The sequence below is a fragment of the Capra hircus genome, chromosome 8 (assembly GCF_001704415.2).
Source record: "Capra hircus breed San Clemente chromosome 8, ASM170441v1, whole genome shotgun sequence".
Classification (NCBI taxonomy): domain Eukaryota; kingdom Metazoa; phylum Chordata; class Mammalia; order Artiodactyla; family Bovidae; genus Capra; species Capra hircus.
Window position 1 is genome coordinate 83,222,596 of NC_030815.1, and position 27,112 is coordinate 83,249,707.

The following is a 27,112-nucleotide window of genomic DNA, read 5'->3' on the forward strand; positions in this document are numbered from 1 at the left end:
TTAGCTTTTGTTTGGCAAAGACTTTATCTCATTTCTGAAGGACAGCTTTGCTAGGCATAACAATCTTGGTTGACAGTCTTTCTTTCTCCCCAGTATTTTGAGTACAACATTCCACTCTCTCTTGGCCTGAGTGATTTTTGCTTTGAAACCCACTGATAGTTTTAGGAGGGAGGCTCTCTTAAACGTTACTTTAAAAATTCTTTGTCTTTGACTTTTTACAGTAATTACAATGTCTCTTGGTGTAGCTCTTTTTGGGTTCAACATATCTGGAGACTTTTGAGTCTTGAATATGACGAGTTCTTTCCCCAAGTTTGGGAAGTTTTCAGATATTATTTCTTTAAATAGACTGTTTCTTTCTTTCTTAAATTCCTATTATGAATATATTATTTTCTTTGATGGTGTCCTACAAGTGCTGTAGGTTTCCTTCATCCTTTAAATCCCTTTTCCTCTTTCTTCTATGATTGGATAATTTCTAATTATCTGCACCTTAGTTCACTGATTCTTTTTTCTGTTTGATCAAGTCAGCTATGGAAACTCTCTGTTGAGTTCTTCAGTCATTGTATCCTGAATACAATGGGATTTTAGTGTGTGTGTTGGTTCTATTTCTTTAACTTCTCATTTTGTTCATGTATTGTTTTCCTAATTCCACTTAGTTATTTATCTGTGTGTTCTTAATAGTTTGATGAACTTCTTTAAGAGGATTATTCTGAATTCTTTTTCAGAAAGTTAATAGATCTTTAGGGTCCATTCTTAGAACTTTATTAGTTTCCTTTGGTGATGTCATGTTTACCTGATTCTTTGTGATCCTTGTACATTGTTTTGGTTTCTGTGCAACTGAAGAAGTAGTTTTCTTTTCCAAATTTTACAGGTTTGCTTTGTCAGGGAAAGAACTTCACCAGTTATCTCAGCTTTGTGTCCTGGGCAGGTTATCTGGTAACACCTGTAGGAAAGTAAGGCTTGTTCTCTGCTGCTGCTGCTGCTGCTAAGTCGCTTCAGTCGTGTCCGACTCTGTGCGACCCCATGGATGGCGGCCCACCAGGCTCCCCCATCCCCGGGATTCTCCAGGCAAGAACACTGGAGTGGGTTACCATGTCCTTCTCCAATGCATGAAAGTGAAAAGTCAAAATGAAGTCGCTCAGTTGTGTCCAACTCTTCGCAACCCCATGGACTGCAGCCCACCAGGCTCCTCCATCCATGGGATTCTCCAGGCAAGAGTACTGGAGTGGGGTGCCATTGCCTTCTCCGAAGGCTTGTTCTCTAGTTAATACTTATACTGCTCATACTCTGAAGTGGGGGGAGGAAAGGCTCTGACTGCTCATACTCTGAAGTTGGGGGAGGGAAGGCTCTGACTGCTCTTACTCTGAAGTGGGGGGAGGGAAGGTTCTGACTGCTCATACTCTGAAGTGGGGGGAGGGAAGGCTCTGACTGCTCTTACTCTGAAGTGGGGGGAGGGAAGGCTCTGACTGCTCATACTCTGAAGTGGGGGGAGGGAAGGCTCTGACTGCTCTTACTCTGAAGTGGGGGGAGGGAAGGCTCTGACTGCTCTTACTCTGAAGTACGGGGAGGGAAGGCTCTGACTGGACACCCCAATTAGGTGGGGCTGTTGGCTGTGCTCTGTGGTCAGGTAGTGCCACTTGTTGGGCTCTATGTTCATCTCTGATTGGACAGGTCAGTTTGCGTTCCTTTGTAAAGCATTGCTGCTTATTGGACTCTGTGACTGGGTAGGGCTGCAGGCACATGTTGCAATACCACCTAGTCAGGTGGGGACTCAGACTGTGCTCCCCATCTGGATAGTGCTACTGGCTAAAGTCTGTGTTCAGGCAGGGCTGCAGGTAGGGCTTTATGATAGGATGGGACTTCAGGCTGTGGTCTGTTGCCAGGTACAGCTGCAGGTTGTGCCCTTAAATTGGTCAGGGTCACAGGCTGGTTTTGTGATTGGATGCTGCAGGCTGTGTGCCACTGTTGATAAAAGTTGCTTGTTGGGTTCCTTCATCTGGTGGGGCTGTCATCTGTACTATACATTTGGGTGGGGTGGAGACTGTGCTGCACAGTTGGGCAGGGTTGCTGTCTGGGCTTACGTGTCAGGAGAGGGCCATGGATTATGCTCAGGCTATTCCCTTTGATTGGATCACAGGCTAGATGAAGGCACAGGCTGTGCTCTGCAGCCAGGGAGTTCTATATGTTAGGCTTTAAGGCTTCCTGGGAGTCCCTGTTTGGTTCTGTGTTCATGAAGGGCTAGAGGCTATGCTCTTGAGTTGAGAGGGACAGCTATAGGATGAACTCCATAACTGCCCATGTTTTTTGTCTAGGCTTTCCAGTTGGGCGAGACTAGAGATTATGTTTAGTAGTTGGAGGGGCTGCTGTCTTACTTCCCTGAGTGGCCCCTAGAATGGATGTTATAGCCAGTAGTGATGGTTAGCTGGGGACCCAAACCTGACATAACTGCCAGTTGAGCTCCCTGGGCACAGGAAGCCAGTGGTTTGGGTCTGCAAATGAGCAGAGACCACTGGCTACGATCTCTGCTCAGGCACAACCAGCAGGAGGAATGTGATTTGCAAAGATATTTGTGCTGGCTACTATAAACTCTGCTGACTTCTCTATCTCTGTCCAATATCAGGTGGTCCAGCTCCACAAATTCCTGTGAGATGAGATCCAAGTGGGCCTTCTGAGAAGCATCTGCAGTGCTGAGGAAGTTGTATGCCCACCTTGGGCTAATTCCCACTAGAGAAACTATAGGCCCAGAGATCTCTCTCGATGCATTGCTGTATCAGCCTTGGGAAGAGGTGATATGGTCAAAGTGAAACTGCTGCTCTTGCCCTTCTAATGTGGTCCTTTTTTTGGTCTTCAGTCCAAGGAGAGTGCTTCAGTTTTACCTCTGGGTTCTGGAATTTTCACAAAGGCATCTTGTCTCTGGATAGTTGCTAGTCACTCTTCCTCTAAGGAGGACTGAGGTCAGGGACAATCTACTTTTCCATCTTGCTGAGGTCACTCAAAATTACTTTTTTTTTTTGGCTATATTATGTGGCCTGTGGGATCTCAGTTCCCCAACCAGGGATTGAATCCAGGCCATGGGAGTGAAACCATCCACTAGGCCACCAGGGAACTCCCCAAATTACATCTTAAATGTAACCAGCCCTTACTAAAACTTACCTATTCCTTCAATTATGAACACGGGCAACAAATATTCAAAGTGTCAGAGTACCTATCACTCCATCACAAATAGAAATCATAAATATTCTCATGTATCACATACAAGTAGTTATAAGTATTTAGAAATATTGCTTGGCTCATCTCTACTTTGAAATTATGACAGTTTATATATCTCACAAGAGATTTGGGTATCTTATGTATTAGTAAATTATCACATTTACTTCTATGCCACAAATTATTTTTAAAAATATTTCATTCCTTTCTTTCAGTACATTTGGTTTTCATTGTAATCCTATTATGCTTTATGCATGTAAAAACATCATCAAGAAAGACCATCAAATTGCCAGAGTTATCCACTACACCAAACACATTCAGCAGCTAAGACACAAAGATGAATGTCACTGTAATAAGCATATCAAATTTGAGTGACTTTACTTAGTAATATTGCTCTTCACATTTCTCTGTTTTCATAGTTTAAAATACAACATGCTTATTTCATATGGTGGGTTAATTTTGATTAACACATGCCAATAAGAAACTTAAAGGAGGAAATGCTAATTAGCTGTGGTGATTTGTGAAAAAATAAAAGATACCAACTTTTCACAAAGAGCTTGTCTGCTCAATGGTCCATAGGCATTCAGGGAGCCTTTGGTTTACTTGTATTAAATAGTCCTTCCATAGCAGCCACCTGAAAGCCATGGCTGATTTGGGAAATAAAAGATGCCAGGTCTCCCATAATTAAATTTTACAAATAACCCTAATAGGACTCATCAGATAGAGTGAAATTAATTAAAGTAGGATTGCCAGATAATTGGGTAGGGAAGATTTATCTCTCAGAAAACTACCCTCTCCAAACTAAAAATCTTTCCCATGGATTTAAAGAATAATCTTATAGATAAAATAAAACATAAATCATACATAAAACCTGACCAAACCATTTAGCTTCTTAGAATCAATATACTTGGCTATCCAGTGATTGAGGATATTGACTTAAGCTCTGAGAACTTCCAAGCCACAAACTGGAAAACATTCAGAAATAAGCAACAGAATTTATATGGTGAAAAATGCTGTTATAGAAACAAAACATAACATTGTTCCTTAAATAAATAATTAACCATTGTAAATTTAGATAATATGAAAAGGAGGTAGAGCTAGAGGGAAGATGGTGGGGTAAGGAAGGACCAGGAAACTGTCTCCCTATCCAGACAAGAATTATGCTGGCAGAATCTGTCTGATGTAACTATTTTGGAGTCTACTGAAGATTTGCTATTCCTGGAGAAGGGTTGGTCCTATAAATTGAAGTTGATTTTAGTCAATTTCAGCTTTTAGCACCATAGCAGTTACTCATCTCACACATCTTAAAACCTTGTGCAGACAACCATGAACATGTTCCTGAAGCAGTTTTCATGTAGCTTGTGCAAACAAGGTGAGCAGTAAGGAGAATGACCCCCAAATATTGGAAATCTTCTTTTACTGCTGACTACTGCTTCTGATGACAGACGTGTGGACACAGAAGCAGGCTGCCATTCTTGCAAGCCCCTCTTTATCTGGCTGAAGCAACTTCGAGAGGATGTATAAGTCCAGCACTTCTTTTTCTCTCTTAATTTTTCTTTTTTTCATTTTTGGGAGCCAGACATTTAAGAAGTAGGGCATTCTAAAGCAATCCCATATGTTAAGGAAATTAAGAAAGCCATAAATACCCTGGGAGGTAAGTAGCCTTTAAAAACACAATTGAAGGGGGAAACAAACATTTCTGTAATAATAGGGAGATTTTCAGTTCAGTTCCGTTGCTCAGTCATGTCCAGCTCTTTGCGACCCCATGAACTGCAGCACGCCAGGCCTCCCTGTCCATCACCAACTCCTGGAGTTTACCCAAACTCATGTCCATTGAGTCGGTGATGCTATCCAGCTATCTCACCCTCTGTTGTCTCCTTCTCCTCCTGCCCTCAATCTTTCCCAGCATCAGGGGCTTTTCAAATGAGTCAGCTCTTCACATCAGGTGGCCAAAGTATTGGAGTTTCAGCTTCAACATCAGTCCTTCCAACAAACACTCAGGACTGATCTCCTTTAGGATGGACTGGTTGGATCTCCTTGCAGTCCAAGGGACTCTCAAGAGTCTTCTCCAACACCACAGTTCAAAAGCATCAACTCTTCTGCACTCAGCTTTCTTTACAGTCCAACTCTCACATCCATACATGACTACCGGAAAAACCGTAGCCTGGACTAGACGGACCTTTGTTGACAAAGTAATATCTCTGCTTTTTAATATGCAAGTCTAGGTTGGTCATAACTTTCCTTCCAAGGGGTAAGCATCTTTTAATTTCATGTCTGTAATCACCATCTGCAGTGATTTTGGAGCCCAGAAAAATAAAGTCGGACACTGTTTACTGTTTCCCCATTTATTTGCCATGAAGTGATGGGACCAGATGCCATGATCTTAGTTTTCTGAATGTTGAGCTTTAAGCCAACATTTTTACTCTCCTCTTTCACTTTCATCAAGAGGCTCTTTAGTTCTTCTTCACTTTCTGCCATAACGGTGGTGTCATCTGCATATCTGAGGTTATTGATATTTCTCCCAGGGAGACTTTAGTACCTCACTAATGAACAGTACAACCAGACAGAAGATACATAAGGAAATAGAGAACTTGAACAACACAATTAACCACCTAGATCTGACATATACAGAACACTGTATCCAAAGCCCAATGGGATATTTTCCAGAAGAGATTATATGTTAGGCCACAAAGTAAGCCTCAGCAGATTTAAAAAGACAGATATCATACAAAATCTCTTCTACAATCACAATAGGATAGTTACCAAAATCATGGGATACAATGAAAACACTGCTAAGGGGGGGAGTTTATAGCTAAATAATATGAAAAGATTGGAAAACTTCACTAAAGAGGCTAAGCCAGACTTATTTTAAAAACTGTATTCATTTTTTCCCAAGAAAAATATATTAATAATATAAAAACAAATTATCAGTGTATTGGTTAGAAACATCATTCATGTATTCCTTCCTTTGATAAACCTTTATTATTGATAAGTAGGTGTAATGTCCCCAAGCTTAAAGAAGTCCACACTTAGATGTTGTTCAGCTGCTGCTGCTGCTGCTAAGTTGCGTCAGTTGTGTCTGACTCTGTGCGACCCCATAGACGGCAGCCCACCAGGCTCCCCAATCCCTGGGATTCTCCAAGCAAGAATACTGGAGTAGGTTGCCATTTCCTTCTCCAGTGCATGAAAGTAAAGAGTGAAAGTGAAGTCACTCAGTCATGTCAGACTCTTTGTGACCCCATGACTTAGCCTCTTTAGTGAAGTTTTCCAATCTTTTCATATTATTTAGCTATAAACTCCCCCTTAAGCAGTGATTTCATTGTATCCCAAAAAGACCCTACCAGGCTCTTCCGTCCATGGTATTTCACAGGCAAGAGTACTGGAGTGGGTTGTCACTGCCTTCCCCAGATGTTGTTCAGAGCTAAGTATTGTACGTGTCAGCAGCTGTCATGTACTTTTTCATGCACAGAAGCTACTCTTTGCTCTTAAAGATGACACAGAAAAGGCCGATGTATAGGAAACATTGCTTGACAGCCTGAAGCGTACAGTAAGCAGACCAGCAAAAACACCTGTCATGATCCCCAGGATCCTGAAAACCCCTGGCACCAGTGGCAAGACAGTGCCACCACCCCTGCCTCAGCATCGTATTGTTACCTACCCTGGATTGTTCTCTGTGAAATCAGGCAGAATTAGAAATCCCAGACGCTTCTGATCCTCAGCAGCCATTACAGATTTTGATCTGGGAAGTTGCTCAAACCTCGTAGCCTGGCTAGTATTTCCAGTGTGGTACTAGAAGGGCTTTACAGGAGGCCCCTGAAGTCTACCTGGTTTGCCTGTTTGGAGACATCAGCCTCTGTGCTATCTGTGCCAGAAGGGTCACCTTCAGCTTCCATGGGACAAACACTTTGCTTGCAGACTCAGGAGAAGATATTGGCTCAGCCTCCTGCAGAGATTAGACATTGGGTTTTGCTTTTTCCATGGATAAGTCACCAAAACATATGCTGTAAATTGAAAAATAAAGGCCCGAAACCCTCACTTCCATTTAAAATATGTGGATATAAAGCATTAGTTCAGGGAATAAAGTTTCACAATTGATAGCAACTTGGTGGCTTCTGTTGCATGCTTAAATATGATTGCATCTTTTCACTATAATTTTCTATACTTATTTTCCTGTATCTTGTGACTACTGTTTGTTTCTTTGCTGTTCCAATAATTTTGACATGAAAATGTTATACAATCAAGTAAAAAACCACTTTTCTCATCACTCCATTTGATTTCATCTCACCTACTGCTGAAAAATTTACAGATATAGTCATGTCGGCACCACTGATGACTGCAAGTTTCCCTTAGGATATGGAGGGGCCTCTGAGAATTGAGTTAAATATTTTTTTCTTATTAAAATTTCTTTTTTATTGGAGTATGTTGCTTTACAATGTTGTTAATTTCTAATGTACAACAAAGTGAATCAGCTTTGTATGTCAACCCAAGTGACATACATCCCCTCCCTTGGGAACCTCCCTCCCGCCGCCCCATCCCATCCCTCTAGGTCATCACAGAGCACCAAGAAGAGTTCGCTGTGCTATACAGCAGGTTCCCACCCGCCAACTGTTTTATACATGGTAGTGTGTATATGTCACTCTACTCTCCAAATTTGTCTCATAGAGCTCAATCTTATCTCAAGGTTCTTCTCAAAATTCTCCACTGACCTTGAAGATGAGTTCTCAAACTCTGGCCCAAGTCATGCCCCTCAAAACTCTGTAACCTGGCAGGAGGCTATCTACTTCTTGAAATGGTGCCTTTTTAAGGTTCTGACATAAGCTCTGGTAAAGAATGAAAAATTTCATGCCTTTTGCCCATGATTAGGGCCAAATCACCTGCTGATCTCTAAATCCTCTTTTGTCAGAGAGGTCACCATGAAGTGACTCCTGTACACAAGAGAACTCAAGATGCAGTTCCTGTGTTAAAAGGCATTAATGGAATCACCTTCAGTATAGCAGGGAAACAGGACTCAGGGCAGTAGTGACCATTAGAGGATGTGTGTGTGTGTGTTGCTGGTACTATCTTAAAGTGTGACTTCTGTCTAGAATAGTTACACATCTGCTGTGTAGCTCCTACCCTGGATGCAAGAACTTGTAACAGAGAACCCAAGTGACAATATTCCAGTTTAGTTCAGACTTCTATCAGAGAGAAGATCTGGGGGGAAGGGGATAGATAGTCACAGGCGGTGATTTTCCTGCTTTTGTGGAAATTTCCTGGACACTTAGAAAACATTTTTGGCTGAGGTACATAGGCCAGTGCACAGGTGTGAAGCTTCCAAAATTTCAGGAATTGTATCATCAGATAAAAAGTAATGGCTCAAGAATATGAGGAACTCCCACCTATATCAAGGCTGAATCTCCTTTAGGCCTAATGTATTTTTTATTATTATCAGCTAAAATCTTGCTTTAAGCTCTGTTTTTAATAGCAGTAGTAAAATAGGTAATGGTTTGTTGTTGTTCAGTTGCTAAGTCAAGTCTGACTCTTTTCTATCCCATGGACTGCAGCACACCAGACTTCCCTGTCCTTCACTGTCCCCCAGAGTTCACTCAAATTCATGTCCACTGAGTTGATGATGCCATCCAACCATCTCATCCTCTGTTGCCCTCTTCTCCTCTTGCCCTCAATCTTTCCCAGCATCAGGGTCTTTTCCAATGAGTCAGCTCTTTATATTAGGAGGCCAAAGTATTGGAGCTTCAGCATCAGTCCTTCCAATGAATATTCAAGGTTGATTTCCTTTGAGTGACTGGTCTGATCTCTTTGCTGTCCAAGGAACTCTCAAGAGTCTTCTCCAGCATCACAATTCAAAAAATAATGGTTAGTTATTACTTATTGCTCATTTACTCTGTGCCAGGCATTGTTTAAAATAAATGACATAGATTAACTCAGAGAATGCCCTCAAGAAGCATTGTAGGTAATTACCATCATTATGCACCCCTCACAAATGAGGAAACTGAGGGATATAAAGGAGAATTGCCTTGCCCAAGGTCACACAGCCACATGGGAGGGAGAAGAGAATAAATATACAAGTAGTAAAGCCAGTGAACCATGTGACGAATTCAGAGTCAGAGTCCCAGAATATGCTGGACATCCAAAATGCACTTCTATAATCTTTAGAATCAAATATATTGATGTATAATTTACATAAATATGTGGCTCAGATGGTAAACAATCTGCCTGCAATGCTGGACACCGAGGTTTGATCTCTGAGTCAAGAAGATCCCCTGGAGGAGAGTATGGCAACCCCTCCAGTATTCTTCTCTGAAGAATTCCATGGACAGAGGAGTCTGGCAGGCTACAGTCCATGGGGTTGCAAACAGTTGGACACGATTAAGCGACTAATATGAACATGCATTTTTGATACCTTCTGATGAGTTTTGAAAATTTATATACCTTTGTAAATACCATCACAATCTGCATAGAACTTTCTGTCATATTAAAACATTCCCTTGTTCCCCTACCAAATTAATCTTTACCCCACACCAGGGCAACCAATGGGCTGCTTCCTATCCCTCTAGACATCTTTCCTAGAATTTTGCATAAATAGAATCATACAGCTCTATTTTCTTGTGCCTGGCTTCCTTTGCTCAGCCTGATCTTATTATTAATGTTGTTACATGTATTAGTGTAATATTAATAGGTTCTTCATTTTCACTACTGAGTGGTATTCCATTGTTAGGCAACATCACTGACTATTCGTTTATCTGCCGATGGACATTTTGGTTCTTTCTAACTTGGGGATAGTATAAATAAAGATTCTATGAACATTTTAATACAATTCTTTTTAAAAAATTATTTTATTTTTTACAATAATTTAAGTTTTGCTGGGGGTAAACACCTAGAATTGTAATGGTTGGTTTTAGATAAGGTAGCATTACTTTTACAAGGAACTATCAAATGGATTTTTAATGCTATCACATTATAGCATTATAGATTTAATTTACACTTTCCTGATGATTAAAACTTTGGAATCTTTTCTAGTACTTACTGGCTATCTATATATCTTCTGCTGTGAAATACCTGCTTTAATCTTATCCTTTTTTTCCAATTTAAACTGAGTTGTTTGTATTATTGGGCTTCCCTGGTGGACTCAGATGATAAACAATCCACCTGCAATGTGGTAGACCTAGGTTTGATCCCTGGGTTGGGAAGATCTCTTGAGAAGGGAATGGCTACCCACTCCAGTATTCTGGCCTGGAATTATTGCATTATGAACATGGCATATTGTGAATTTCAGTACTTTGACAGATATATCTATTAGAGACATTTTCTCCCAATGTGTGATTTTTTTTTGTTTTCAAAATAAAATCTTGAAAAGCAAACACTTTAAATTTTAATAAACTCCAGCTTATCTTTTTTGCTTTTATGCCTCACACAATTCTTTGTATTACATCTTAAAAATCTCTCCATGCTTCAGAGCAGTTTCTATGTTTCCCAACAGAAATTTTATACTGTTAGCTATTTTGTTTAGATTTATAATTTATTTTGAATAAAACTTTAATTATTGTAAAAATATCAAGGTGCATTTGAAATATATGAATATCCAATTATTTTAACATCATTTCCATATCAAATTACCCAGGAACATATGTCAAAAATCAACTAACAACTCAGTTATATTTCAGATCATTAGAGAGCAGGAAAAAGCATTGTTCCTATTCTTAAATAAGAAGATAGCTGGGAAAAGTTTCCATTAACAACTTTTTTTGACTACATCAGATATCTGAGATTATGGGGCAAAAAATGAGTCCAAAGTCTGAACACTAGGTAGCCGCAGGGAGAAACAAGAACTCACGCAGTTGTTTAACTGAGACAGAGAATGCCACACACCATATAAAATGATTGTAAAAAAAGCTAAATAACATGCAAGATCAGATAGGTTAGTTCAGAAGAGAGAGAAATTATAGTAAAATTTAAATGCTGGAAATAAAAAACACAACCAATGAAGAATGCCTTTTAAGGGATGGATTATCAGTATACTTGATATGACTGAGGAAGGATTCAGTGACATTGAAGAAAGGCAGGATACAAACACACTTACATAAATTTGTATGTGTGTAGGCTTCAACACAATATTTCTATTAGTGACCCTGAGATAATACAAAAGTACACAGAAAACAGGGTTTGTCTTTGTTGAAAAAAGACAGCTTAGTAAAAATGGCCTTTCCTATAGGCACATGTCAGGAGGCAACAAGTGAAAAGAAATGTGGTATAGGATTTTGAATTTTCAGATACTTCCTGTGAAAGGTTTATTTGTTATTACTATACATGTAGACGATGTATTAATATACATAGCGGATCAGAACAGTGAGTACATAATTCTATTACAATGCTGTAGAATTCTAGGATACATACAAAACAAACATTTAAGTGGCATGCACATACAAACTGATGTAGACAACAGAAAATTCAGAAAATATTCACATATAGTCAACACTGTGTAGCTTACACCATTTATTTCTTATTTTAGAAAATCTTCTTATTCTAATAAATGTCCATGAACCAATACTGTTATAGTTCATTAAATGTCTTAATATTACACAAGAAACAACAGTTTTGATTAACATAAAGGCTATTATTAACTTTCTCAAACTGATAAATTTTTCCCTCATAACAAACTCTGAGTGATATTAAACTTTGATGACTCATTAAAAGCTTTGACACATTCACAGCTCAATTATCAGATATTCAATGAGATCTCATTTTTTGGGTAATAGATTACCTGTATATGCAGTAATATTAGATAACTTCCCCTGATATTCACCTGACTGATGAGGCAGAGTTATGGATAAAAGCTATGGTCATTCAGGATTTGCCAGGGGTTTTTCCTGTGTGATATTTCTGATATACTATACTGAGTTCACATGTCCACAGAAATCATATTCATAGGTTTGATGAGTATATGTCAGTATTAAGTATACTCGAACCTGCAGAAGCTCAGCAAAGAACAAGTCTATTTCCTCATAGCAAAAAGTCTGTGTACATGCAGGAGAAAATTCCATTCAATATTTATTCTTTGGCCCTGTTTCTATTTTGTACTCTTTCATCTTCTGTGCATAAGCCCCTTGGTTTTGCTGGGGGTAACATCCACTGCATTCTGACAAGGGACAGGAGAAAACATTAAGAATTTGAGGGATGTATTTAGTAAGACTTGTCACTGACCCCTACATTTCACTATCCAGAGGTTAAAACTATGATTTCAACTTGGATGACAGTGGTTGAGAAATTTAAGCTAGGTGTGGCATTAGAAAAAGAGGAAATGGTTATTGGTGAACCATGAATATATTATTACGTCATGTACCATATGACATATGTCATTATACGTCATATAGTTATTACCCTTATGTGAGTCGAATTGAGGTTTGACATAGTAGAAGGATTCCTCACATCCATTACTTTGTTTTCTTCTCTGTTTTAATATACTGTAAGGTCTCTACCCTTTATGTTATTTTCTGCTTATTGAAAAAAACTGGTGTTTGACTAACTGTTCTCACATTTACTCCATTCCCAATTTTCTCACTGTTTGATTTCTCTGATGATGAATGAATTTTGATTTGCTGGGACAAAGTTTTGACATATTCATTACATTCCCAGAGTTCTTCTGCAGTATGAGTTTTCTAAGGATTGAATGCCTAGAGTATATCTTGTATTATTTTAGTTTCTTTACTGGATTGAATTCTCTGATCTACAATGAGGACTACACTCAAGATGAAACTGTCCATATAAAATATATTCCAAGAAATTTGCTCATGTTAAGTTTTCTGATGTTGAGTGAAACTAGTATCTTGCATAAGAACTCCCAAGTTTTTATTATATTCATAGGTGTTCTCTCATATGTATTTTGTATTGTGAGGCTTTATTTTCAGCTCAGAGTTTTTCCATCTTCATTATATTTATATTTTTATTTCCCTGTATGGGCTTTCTGATGTTCTCTAAGGCTTGATTTTTGACTGAAAGTTTTTCCACATTTATCACATTTGTAGGGTTTCTCTCCAGTGTGAGTCCTCTGATGTACTCTGAGGTTTGATTTCTGGCTGAAAGCTTCACCACAGTGATTACAGTTATAGGGTTTCTCTCCTGTATGAGTTCTCTGATGTTTTCTTAGGACTGACTTCTCACTGAAAGATTTGGCACATTCGTTACATTCATAGGGTTTCTCCCCAGTGTGAGTTCTCTGATGTCCTCTAAGATTTGATTTCTGCCTGAAAGTTTTTCCACACTCATCACATTTATAGGGTTTTTCCCCAGTGTGAGTTCGATGATGTACTCTAAGGTTTGACTTCTGGCTAAATGATTCCCCACAATAATTACATGTATAGGGTTTTTCCCCTGTGTGAATTCTATGATGTCCTCTGAGTTGTGATTTCTGACCAAATGCTTTCTCACATTGATTACATTTATAGGGCTTCTCCCCTGTATGAGTTCTATGATGTTTCCTTAGGCCTGACTTCAGTTTGAAAGCCTTCCCACATTCATCACATTTATATGGTCTTTCACCTGTGTGAGTTCTCCGATGATTTCTTAGGCCTGACATATGGCTGAAAGATTTTCCACATTCATTACATTCAAAGGGTCTCTCCCCTGTGTGAGTTCTTTGATGTACTATGAGGATTGATTTATAGTTGAAAGATTTCCCACATTCATTACATTCATAAGGTTTCTCTCCTGTGTGAGTTCTCTGATGTATTCTTAGTCCTGACTTTGCACTGAAAGCTTTCTCACATCCGTCACATTTATAGGGTTTCTCTCCTGTGTGAGTTCTCTCATGTTTTCTTAGACGTGACTTCTCACTGAAAGCTTTCCCACATTGATGACATTCAAAGGGTTTCTCCTCCATGTGACTTTTCTGAGGCTGAATCAGGCATGAAGTTTTAGCACAGGACTTTCCACATTCATTACACTCATAGGGTTTCAATATTATTTGAGTTTTCTCATGCACATTGCAAGTTGACTGGTAACCCAATGTTTCTGTACATGTGCTATAGTCAGAGGATTGTTCTCTTGTGTGAATTCTCTGATGCACTGGGAGGGCTGAATTATGGCTGAAATTCTTTCCATATTCAAAAGATTTCACCCCTATATAAAATTTTTCCTGTTCTTTAATGTGTAATTTTTGGCTGAAAGATTTCCCTTCTATGTCAGTTTTTTGAGTGATCCTACTAAAATTATTTCCATTTTTAGTACATTCATATTTATTAAACTCATAGTGACTCTTCTCCTCTGGATGACTGCTCTGAGAAACTATCAAGGTTGATTTCTCATGTTGGTTTTCCCCATATTTATTGAATTTATAAGGTTTCATTTTGGGGTGGGTACTCTTAGACATAACAAGGGCAGTCTTTTCAAGAAAATCTTTTCTACTTTCATTATATTCAAAGGCTTGTGGCAAAGTCTGAATTGTCGGATGCTGGATAACTTTATGTCCAAAGGTTTTCACATTTTTACTATAAGCAAAAGAATTCTCTCCAGTATTAGTTCTGCCATCCTTAATACTGAAGAGCCAGTTCTCACATACATTAGGTGCACAAGTCGTCTTCTTTGAATATTGACAGTGTGGGGCCAGTGAGCTAAGAAGCAAGTAAGTAGACCCTGTAGTGTCAAATTTACAGGGCATTGTTTCTGCAGGAAAAATGTTTATGTCCAGAGTACATGGTTTTCCTGATATTTCTTGCTCCACAGTCAATGATTTGTTGATGAATAAAACTTGCCTCAAACGTTTGCCTTGGTTTTCTAGGCTCTCCTCTAAGAGTTCATCTGGTTGGGATTCTTCTAAAAATGAGAAAATTAAAAATATTTTTATATTTAACACACTTATGAAATGAGATTTATATACCTATACCCCATTATATGTTTGATTCCTTGATGTCTGGCTCAGTTTCCCCAAAATAAAGTAATTTCAAGTTTATATTCTCTTTTCTTTTGTTGTTAAAAACTTTTTCTAGTAGAAAAAGAGAGCAATCTAGAAATGAAATTACACATATCTTTGGTAACTTAAACCATAATTTTCAAAACTGGAAAAAGAAGAGGATATAAAGGAAAGCAACAATTAAGAAAGGAGAATATATTTAAGAGAGCTGAATCCTGGGAACAGAGAAAACAAAGACTGGAATGAATTCAACAAGGATTTTGCTCTAAGTAAATAACAAAAAGTATCAATGGAGAATTGCTTTTAGTGGCTTTACTGAGATAGAGTTTGCATTAGGGAAGTACACCAGTGACTATATTCAGAGTGAAACATAGAATACAATGATAAGAAAACCACTAGTCTGTATGTTTCCAACTGGAGCTCCACCCTGGTCTGGGAACTAAGATTCTGCAAGCTACATGGTATGGCAAACAAACAAACAAAAATCATGGCACCAACTTTCTTATGCTGAAAGAAAGAATCAGAAACATAAATGTATAGGTGGAAGTGAGAAAAGTGATGAGAGTTACAATAATTTTTCTGCTTATGTTGGAGTTACCCTTCTTTCCTGGTTCTAGTGCCTTGGTATTATATCAGGGTTGTTTAGTAGTGAATCCCTCTTAATCATCAAATCTTTACTTTCCTTTTTTTCAGTTTGTTCACTTATGTCCCCCAGACCAGTTTTGCTCCTGTCCAATCCTTAATTTCCATCTATTTTCTACATATCTAGTTTATAGTCACTGTAAGATCTTAAGGATTGTGTTTCAAGTTGGCCCTAGAAATCTTATAAGTATCCTTTCGTATATTTATTTACCACAAATTTCCTCTGCATATTTGACTGCTATTGTCCTCTTGTTACCCACACTCCACGCAAAAATGTCATGACCATGCTAAAAATATTTGAAGGCTTTGGCTATACTACCTTAGGTACCAATAGATGAAAGATTAAAGTGATGTAATTCAGAAAAAGAAAGTTTTACACTAACTATATGCTCATTATGTGTTCTTGCTATCAATCCTCTTAGCATGAGCATGCATGCATACTCAGTTGTGTTTGATTTTTTGCAAGCCCATGGACTATAGCCCACCAGGCTCCTCTGTCCATGGAATTTCCCAGGCAAGAATACTCGAGTGGGTTGCCATTTCCTCCTCCAGGGGATCTTCCTGACCCAGGGATCAAACCCAGGTCTCCTGTCTAGTACACATTATTTTCTGCTCTAATTTTTGATAAGAGTATCAGTCTTCATTAAGTGGTTCATTTCCAACAATAACTTCATACTCACATTCTTTCTCTAAATTATCCTCCATTCTAGCCTCAGAACTATTGAGAACCTAGGTATCCTTCAGGCAGGGCACACTATTTTCCCAAATCTTAACAAAAAACAAAGTTTGTAACATCCTTCTCACAAATTTAAGCAACATTTATTTTAAAACCTGAAAGAAGCTACTACCTGTATATCACTCACTTTATAAAGGGATAAAAGCACCCGTATTTGTGACTTTATAGTAAATACCCATCACCAAAATCAAGAGGCATCTTAAAATTGAAGAAAAATCCATAGTTAAATGAGAAGCATTTTCTCTTTCTTGGTTGTACCTAAAATAATAGTTCACCTTTTAATCTATAGCCCCTAGATATGCTTTATGAAGCTTTGCTCACTTTTCCAAAATAAAACCTTCACTGTAATATTCTTTGTATCCCTCTATAATATAAATTTAGAGGTACATAAAAAGCTCCATGTCTAAAATTTACCTAGAGTTCTTTCACATATAAGGGCTCAGATGCAATAACAACCCACACCTGATGATTCAAAAGTCACAGAAATTTGCATATTTACATTCATGGACAGTGTTTTCTGAGTGAATCAATATGAAATACCTCTCTCCACCTGACTTTGGAATCAGCCTACAATATTATTAAATAATATTTATTATGTGACAAGTGCCCAGGCAGGAAGAGTCAAACAGAGACCATTCTTCTTGGGAGACTGTAATCCAGGTGAGGAAAGGAACTCTCGGTAACTGTATGCTATCTGGCACAGAATCTCATTTTCTTTAGACACATCCATCACATGGGTTAAGAGTTTACAAAAGTAAGAGATCACGTATAGACTAAAATATTCTGAGATTATATGATAGAAGTAGGAATCTGAGCCCCCCAAATTTAAAATGAGTAATAGTACTTTCTGCCCCTTTTCTAGCTGAGGTTAGCTATTTTATTTGCTTTATTCCAAGAACCACCTTTTGGCTTTATAATTATAATGACTTATAACTGTAATGTTTTATCTTTATTGCATCTTTTAGCTTGCTTAGTTTTCTTTTAAAACTTTATTGCTTTTAAAAATAAGTATATGAGGTGAAAATAGTGTCCTCTAAGCATTGCTTCATTTACAGCTCAAAGGGTCTAATAATCATGCTTTTCATTAAAAAAAAATTTCTGCATATTGTACAATTTTAACTTTGAAGAATAGGTTTTAAAAGATATATACATATATATATATTCATTATTAAGACAGAAGAATTTAAAATTTTCTCATATTGTCTGCAATTTATAGTGTTTTATAACAATGTCTTTACTTTGTAGAATTTGCCTAAAATAACTTTGCTAAGTTACTACATGTCCTACTCTTTGTGACCCTATGGACTGTAGCCCACCAAGCTCCCACGTCCATGGGATTCTCTAGGCAAGAATACTGGAATGGGTTGTCATGCCCTCCTCCACGGGATCTTATCCACCCAGGGATTGAAACTACCTCTCTTATGCATCCTGCATTGGCAGACTGGTTCTTTACCGTTAGTGCCACCTGGTGCCACCTTTACATTTTATCAATGATCTAAGGTCATCTAAAAGGAAGTTTATTCTTTAGGAATAGTTATGTAGTGTGTTTGCATAGCTTTGTTTTCAGAACATATTAGATTCATCTTTATAAAATATGCTATTTATATTTCTAGATAAGAGGTTGGTAAACTTTTTTTGTGAAAGGCCACAGAGTTAATGATTTAGGCTTTACTTGTTATTCAGTCTCTATTGTAGCTATTCAAGTCTGCCTTGTAGCTTGAATACATAAACAAATGGATATTGCTGTGTTCCAATAAATGTTTCTTTGCCAAAACAATCAGTAGGCAGGATTTGGCATGTGGGCCACAGTTTGCCAAGCACTATTCTAGAGTCCTGGAGAAGGAAATGGCAACCCACTCTAGTACTCTTGCCTGGAAAATTCCATGGATGGAGGAGCCTGGTAGGCTACAGTCCACGGGGTCGGAAAGAGTCGGACACAACTGAGCGACTTCACTTTCTTTCTTTCTATAGCTCCTTTTGGAGAAGGAAATGGCAACCCACTCCAGTGTTCTTGCCTGGAGAATCCCATGGACGGAGGGGCCTGGTGGGGTGCAGTCTATGGGGTTGCAAAGAGTCGGACACAACTGAGCAACTAACACACACACACATTCTAGAGTCCACAGGCTGTGAAACGAAATTAAGAGAGGGATATTAAGGCTGACTACATCTAATGAGTTCCTGTTTCTCCTTATAACTCTTGCAGTTTTTTGTTTCATGAATCTTGATGACAATTTATTTGGTGTACTAATATTTTGAACTCTTCTGTATCCCTTAAAAATTATCTTCTTTAGCATTATCAAAATGTCATTTTTTCCATCTGTTTTGACCTGAACTTTGAAATAAATAAATACTGAGTTGCTTTTATGTTTACTGGCTTAATAATTCATGACTGCATTTTCAAACTTCCTATTTTGTAGATGTACTATATGATGGGCTTCCCTAGTGGCTCAGTGGTAAAGAATCTGTCTGCCAAACAGGAGACACGGATTTGATCCGTAGGTTGGGAAGATCCCTTGGAGAATGAAATGGCAACCCACTCCAGTATTTTTGCTTGGGAAATCCCATGGACAGAGGAGCCTGGAGGGCTATAGTCCATGGGGCCGTGAAAGAGTCAGACATGCCTTAGTGACTAAGCAAGAGCAATCTCTTTGAAAAAAAAAAGAACAATCTCTTTGATACAATATGATAGCCTTTTCTCTTAATAGGTATATTTAATGCATTTACGGAGAAGGCAATGACACCCCACTCCAGTATCTTGCATGGCAAATCCCATGATGGAGGGGCCTGGAAGGCTACAGTCCATGGGGTCGCTGAGGGTCGGACACGACTAAGCGATTTCACTTTCACTTTTCACTTTCATGCACTGGAGAAGGAAATGGCAACCCACTCCAGTGTTCTTGCCTGGAGAATCCCAGACATGGGGGAGCCCAGTGGGCTGCCGTCTATGGGGTCGCACAGAGTCGGACACAACTGAAGTGACTTAGCAGCAGCAGCAGCAGCAATGCATTTACATTGAGAGTTGATATGTCAGATATGTTTGTCTTCCTCTGTTTTATGTTGTGTGTTTGCATAGCTTTTGTGGTGAAAATTTTTAACACAGCAGGCCTAGACTGTTACCCTTAGAAAGGCCTGCTTACAAGATGAGCCCTTACCTAGCATTTGGGAACTCAGATTTCAAGATGGTTGCCAAGATTCCCAGAATTGTTAAGAGGGGCTCAATGTGCTTAAACTGTACAAACAATATATTTATGCTGAATAATTAGCTTCTATCTGAAAGCCTAGAATTTTGATACATGGGTGCCTACAGTAAAAACTCTGGGTACCTCACTGCAAATGAACTTTCCAGGTAGATATTTCACACGAGTTGTCATAACTGGTTTTCTACTGACTTTGCCCCATATACTTGTTCTCTTTACTGATTTTGCTCTGTATGATTTCATGGTATAAATCTTAGTTACGAGTATGCCTAGGTGCTGAGCCCTCCAGGTGAATTAATAAACTTGATGATGATCCTGAGGACCCTGATACAGTACTTATAAGAAACTTCTCTAGTAACAGGTCTGTTTTCTTTGGTCTATCAAATGTAAATAACTTTTAACAATTAGGAAGGTTGCATTTTGCTCTAGTCTTTATCCTTTCTAACTATACTATATAATTTCTTAAACATCTATTAATTTAGATTGTATCTAGTAATTTATTATATAATGTTAAAATTAATTTATTTCTCTCTTCGGATCTGTTACTCCCAGTTTCAGTTTTTTGTTAAGTTTTCTTAGTTTTTGTCTTTTTACTGTTAAATATGCATCCATTACTTAATTTTTCAGTTTCAAAGGGTATACTTAGCTCCCATCTTTTAAAGATGAGAATATCAACATGCTTACATTCCATTCCTTTTTTTTAGTTGTCCCCTTCTCACATTTTACTAGATTTATTACTTCTAAAATTTCAAATAGTGAGAGTGCTCACTTCTATCTAGGTGATCACTTCAGATCTAATTTTCTTGGATGCCTTCTGCCAGTATTCAATAACTCACCTGGGGAACTTCTGTTTATAAATTCTTTCTCTAATAACCATGGATCTTCTCCTTGTTCCAACATGAAGATCAGTTCTGGCTTTGTAAAGCAGTACCCTGTAAATGGGAAATACTTTAGCACTTGAGTTAGCTGCATAGGTTTCATTGTTTCTGAATGTGAAGAAAGGTACAGCTTCAGAAATGGCACATTAAGGGTGCCTGCTAGAATTTTTTTGGTGGAGGGAATGATAGCAAAAACCATTTTCTTATACTTATAAGGGATTACTCTTCTTAAACCTGTAAGTCACAAGCCTAAATAACATTAAGTTCTAAAATTGTCAATGTCTGTTCCTTAAACAAGATTTCATAAGGACTGACTCTATAGCTGGCCATAATGGAGTAAAAGAACCATTTCACCTCTCCATGAGGGCTTCTCAGGTGGTGCTAGTGGTAAAGAACCTGCCTGCTAATGTAGACAATGCAGGTTACATCCCTAGGTGGGCATGGTAATCCACTCAACTATTCTTGCCTGGAGAATCCCATGGACTGAAGAGCCTGGTGGGCTACAGTCCATGGGATCACAGAGTTGGACACGAATGAAGCAACCACACACACATACACACACACACACCCCTCCATATCAGACATCTAAACAAACCATACAAAATGTATGAAATCGGTTTTAGACTTTAGAAAACAGGCAGTACAGACAGTGATACTTGAGAACAGAGAAACAAATGAGGTGAGCCCTGTGATTACCAAAGCTTATTGCTTAGAGAGTTTTCAACCCTAAACAAAAAGAGACCACCAAAACAGAGCTTGGCGGACTCACTAAGTTAAGGCAATAGAATTGGACTTCAAGAAAGTCATGACAAATAGGATTTGTAAGATAAAATACAAGAGAAGAAAGATACAGAGTCTTTGTCTGATCTGCAGAAGGGTCTCCTGAGTACTAACTTTTGAAAATGTAAGGAAAGGAAAACACTTGAGGTTGGGGAGAAACCAGTGAAAAAGAGTAGGCTGAAATACCACCAAAGCACATAGAGAGGTATAAAACTTCCTAACCCATGGCCAATTGGATACAATAACCAGAAGGGCATTTATTGCCTTGGTAGGGGAGCCAAATGAGTCTGAGAGTAAAATGAGTTCTGAATCCAATACAACAAAACTTAAAGCAAATCTTAAAAGGATTAAAGTAATTCCAAGTAATTTAAATTCATCCCAGGAAAGGGCCCAGAAGATTTCAGACAATACAGCAAAACTACCACTTAACAACATATAATCTGTAACATCTAGCCCTCGATAAAAAATTACTTGATATGAATAAAAGGGATATATTATTGTAATCAAGAAGAAAAATGAATCAGTAAGCCATAGAGTAAGAAATGACACATAAAATTAATAGTCAAGGCCATTAAAACAGTAAAAATACTCCATATGTTCAAGAATATGATAAAAGAAAGAGAATTTATTAAAAAAAGTTCCTAACTGGAATTCTCAATATGAAAAATATCTGAAATGAGTAAACAAATCTACCAAACAAGAAACAAAAAAATAAATAAATAAGATTAATAACAGTATACACACACACACACACTACCTATGGAAGGTTAAATGACATAAGGCACAATGGATAACTTTAAGGTTAAAAACTATGGAAGAAGAAAACCACAGTGAATAAAGACTAGAAAATAATAAACAGTTATCTCTGACCTGTGGGATAAATTTGTCTAATGTGGGTAACTAGCATTTAAGAAGGAACACAGAGAGAATGGAAAAAGCAATAATGGGCAAAAGTTAGATTTCTGAAGGCAAAGTGAAAAGTGAAAGTCGCTCAGTTGTGTCTGACTCTTTGCAACCCCATGGACTATACAGTCCATGGAATTCTCTAGGCCAGAATACTGAAATGGGTAGGTAGCCTTTCCCTTCTCCAGTGGATCTTCACAACCCAGGGATTGAACCAAGGTCTTCCGCATTAGAGGCAGATTCTTTACCAGCTGAGCCACAAGGGAAACCCAAGAAGTATATAAATCCAAATGAATGCCAAGGAGAAGAAACATGAAGAACACCACACCAAGATACATTATAATTAAATTGCTAAAGTCACAGATAAAAAGAAGATGTTGAATAGATAGAAAAAGACATAATATATATGGAGGAAGAAAAAAGAATGGATGCTACTTTTTGTCAGAAATTGTACGTCAGAAGACTATGAAGTAACAATTTTAAAGTACTGAAAGAAAAAAGCCCACCTAGAATTTTATACTTGACTAATATAAGGCATTTTCAAACAAATAAAAATTGAAAGACTTTATCACCAACTGACATGTATTACAGGAAAGTTAATTCTCTGAAAGAAATTCTTCAGCTAGAAGAAAAATGAGATCAGGTGGAAATTTGGATTAACATATAGAAAAAAAGAGCACCATAATCTGGACACAAATGGATAAAAATAAACTTTTATCATTTTCAGAACTCTTAAAAACAGTAAATTGTGTTTTAAAACAATAATAATGTACTGTAAGGAGATGGGAAATAGTGAGAGTTAGGAATATAGGGGACTTTAAACTTATGTAGATCAGGCATGCAGAGTTGCTGAGAAATTTACCAATATTTATTATGAGTTCAGTTCAGTTCATTCACTCAATTGTGTCTAACTCTGCGACCCATGGACTGCAGCATGCCAGGCTTCCCTGTCCATCACCAACACCTGGAGCTTGCTCAGACTCATGTCCATTGAGTTGGTGATGCCATCCAACCACCTCATCCTGTCATCCACTTCTCCTCTTGCCTTCAATCTTTCCCAGCACAAGGGTCTTTTCCAATGAGTCAGTTCTTAGCATCAGGTGGCCAAAATACTGGAGCTTCAGCTTCAGCATCAGTCCTTCCAATGAATAACCAGGACTGATTTCCTTTAGGGTTGATTGGTTTGATCTCCTTGTAGTCCAAGGGACTCTCAAGAGTCTTCTCCAACACCACAGTTCAAGAGGATCAATTCTTCAGCACTCAGCCTTCTTTACAGTCCAACTCTCACATCCATACATGACTACTGGAAAAACCATAGCTTTGACTAGATGGACCTTTGTTGGCAGTAGTAATGTCTCTGCTTTTTAATATGCTGTCTAGGTTGGTCATAGCTTTTCTTTCAAGGAGCAAGTGTCTTTTAATTTCATGGTTTCAGTCACCATCTGCAGTGATTTTGGAGCCCCCCAAAATAAAGTTTCTCGCTGTTTCCATTGTTTCCCCATCTATTTGCCATGAAGTGATGGGACCGGATGCTATGACCTTTGTTTTCTGAATGTTGAGTTTCAGGACAACTTTTTCACTCTCCTCTTTTACTTTCATCAATAGGCCCTTTAGTTCTTCTTTGCTTTCTGCCATAAGGGTGGTGTCATCTGCATATCTGAGATTATTGATATTTCTCCTGGCAATCTTGATTCCAGCTTGTGCTTCATCCAGCCTGACATTTCACATTATGTACTTTGCATATAAGTTAAATAAGCAGGGTGACAATATATAGCCTTGATGAAGTCCTTTTCTGATTTGGAACCAGTCTGTTGTTCCATGTCCAGTTCTAACTGTTGCTTCTTGACCTGCATACAGATTTCTTAGGAGTCAGGTAAGGTGTTCTAGTATTCCCATCTCTTGAAGAATTTTTCACAGTTTGTTGTGATCTACACAGTTAGAGGCTTAGTTAATAAAGCAGAAGCAGATGTTTTTCTGGTACTCCTTTCCTTTTTCAATGATCCAACAAATGTTGGCAATATGATCTCTGGTTCCTCTGGCTTTTCTAAAACCAGCTTGAATATCTGGAAGTTCACGGTTCACGTATTGCTGAAGCCTGGCCTGAAGAATTTTAAGTATCACTTTACTAGCATGTGAGATGAGTGCAATTGTGTGGTAGTTTGAGCATTCTTTGGCTTACCCACCCACAAATGATTAATTTGTTCCCTGTGTTTACACTGTCAACTGCATGATCTTTTTTACTATGTAAGTTAAAATTATTTATATTTTAGAGATTGACCCTTTGTCAGTTGTTTTGTTTGCAAATATTTTTCCCCATTCTGAGGGTTGTCTTTACGTCTTGTTTGTGGTTTCCTTTGTTCTGCAAAAGCTTTCAAGATTTCTATTTATAGTACTCATATCCTATACAAATATATTTAAAATTCTGTATCTCATACATTGTTATTAGATGTCCATAGGATGTTTAGAAAAGCTGGCAAAAAGATAAACAGTACTAAATTTCAAAAAGTAGAATTCTTTTTTTTGTGATTCAGTTATACATATACACATATATTATTTTTGAAATTATTATCCATTATAGGTTATTATAAGATATTGACTATAGTTTCCTGTGCTATACAGTAAACTTTTGTTGCTTCTTGCATATCTATTTAAGTTAGAAATCTAACATTCTATTTATACTAAGTCAAACAAGTGCAATAAAAATGCCATAAATTTTTTAGTTAGGCAAAAATTCATAAGTTTTCTAAAAAATATATATTATATGTATTATTTATATATGTGTATACAAGCACATTTCTACTATGTTTGATAAAGGCTTGAGAAAGAACATCAAAAAAAAAAAAAGAAGAGATGGAGAACTTGGAGACATAAATGAAATGGGAGCACTAAATATGAAATAGAAAAAGCGAAACAAACTAGATGAAAGTAAAAGATCTTCATATAGTCCAGCAGTCTTTAAACATGGCTACTCATTAGAAACATCTGGAGTTCTGGTGAAAAAAAAAAGCGAAACCTGGGCATTTGTATTTTTCAAAAAATTCCAAGATAATTCTGATATGCATCTGAATTTTAAAAAGTGATTATAGGTTTTTCTATTAAATGGTAGTTTGGGTGATATAGAATTCTATCATTTTTCTGTTGACCAATGATGATACAATGGTATTGTTACAGTTACATAATCACAACAGAGAAAGGTGTTTATCAGTTTTCACAATCAATAGACAAGAAGATAATTACAGTTGCAAGTCATAATGGGAGCATGATTAAGCTAACAATATCAAATAATTATATCCAATCTAGGGGGATCAAGCAGAGTGATATGGTAAGCAGAACTGGATACATGTACATGTTTTCATCTGTTCAGTCTATATATCTTTTGGTTGGTGCACTTAATCCATTTACATTTAAGGTAATTATTGATATGTATGATCCTCTTACCATTTTCTTAATTGTTTGGGGTTTATATTCTGTAGGTAGGTCTTTTCCTTTTCTTGTTTCCTGCCTAGAGAAATTCCTTTAGCATTTGTTGTAAAGCTGGTTTGGTGGTGCTGAATTCTCTTACCTTTTGCTTATCTGGAAAGCTTTTGATTTCTTCAACAAATCTGAAGAAGAGTCTTTCTGGGTAGAGTATTCTTGGTTGTAGGTTTTCCCATTTCATCACTTTAAATATATCATGTAATTCCCTTCCAGTACGTAGAGTTTCTGTTGAGAAATCAGCTGATAGCCTGATGGGAGCTCCCTTTTATGTTGTCGTTTTTCCCTTGTTGGTTTTAATATTTTACCTCTGCCTTTAATTTTTGTCAGTTTGATTACTATGTGTCTCAGTGTGTTTCTCCTTGGGTTTATCCTGCCTGGGGCTCTCTGTGCTTCCTGGACTTGGTTGCCTATTTCCTTTCCCATGTTAGGGAAGTTTTCAGCTATTATCTCTTCAAATATTTTTTCAGGTCATTTTCCTCTCCCTCTTCTCCTTCTGGGACCCTTGTAATGCAAATGTTGGTGCATTTAATGTTGTCCCAGAGGTCTCTTAGGCTGTCCTCATTTCTTTTCATTCTTTTTTTTCTATATTCTGTTCTGTGGCAATGATTTCCACCATTTTGTCCTCCAGGCCACTTACCTGTTCTTTTGCCTCAGTTATTCTCCTATTGATTTCTTCTGGTGTATTATTCATCCCTGTTTGTTCTTTAGTCCTCCTAGGTCTTTGGTAAACATTTCTTGCATCTTCTCAATCTTTGCCTCCATTCTTTTTCCAAGATCCTCAATCATCTTCAGTATTGTTATTCTGAATTATTTTTCTGGAATGTTGCCTATCTCCACTTCATTTAGTTTTTTTTTTTTTTCTGGGGTTTTATCTTGTCCCTTCATCTAGGACATAACTTTTTGCTTTTCCAAGCTGATTAAGTTTCTGTAAAGTGGCTTTTGTTTTAGTCACTGTGGGACTGTGGTTATTTTTGCTTTGATGGGAGGTTAAAAAGCTTGTGCAAGCGTCCTGATAGGAGGCATTGGCAGTGGGGAAAAACTGGGTCTTGCTCTGTTTGGCAGGGCCATGCTCAGTAAAGCTTTAATTCAATTATCTGCTGATGAGTGGTGTTGTGCTCCCTCTCTGGTAGTTTTTTGGCCTGAAGCTACCCAGGCCTTGGGTATACGGGCTCTTTAGTAGGGTTAATGGCAACTTCTAAGGGGGTTTACACCAACGGGGACCTTCCCAGACTGCTACTGCCAGTGCTCCCATCCCTGTGGTGAGCCCCGGCCAATCCATGCCTACACAGGAGACCTTCCAACACTAGCAGGTAGTTTTGGTTCAGTCTCCTGTGGGGTCACAGATCCTTTCCTCTGAGTCTTGGTGTGTGCAAGATTTGCTGGTGCCCTCCAA

General features: G+C 38.0%; 1 protein-coding gene across 1 annotated transcript in view; it reads right to left on the bottom strand.

Moving 5' to 3' along the window:
* The window catches only part of ZNF782 (zinc finger protein 782), a 71,353-nt gene continuing 55,698 nt past the window's right edge, over positions 11,458–27,112 (bottom strand). Inside the window, exons 4-5 of the mRNA XM_005684153.3 lie at positions 20,518–20,613; positions 11,458–15,009 (exon numbers count right to left, since the gene is read on the bottom strand). Of these exons, the coding sequence (XP_005684210.2) occupies positions 13,142–15,009; positions 20,518–20,613 (1,964 nt within the window). The 3' untranslated portion in view covers positions 11,458–13,141. The remainder of the gene's footprint in view (positions 15,010–20,517; positions 20,614–27,112) is intronic.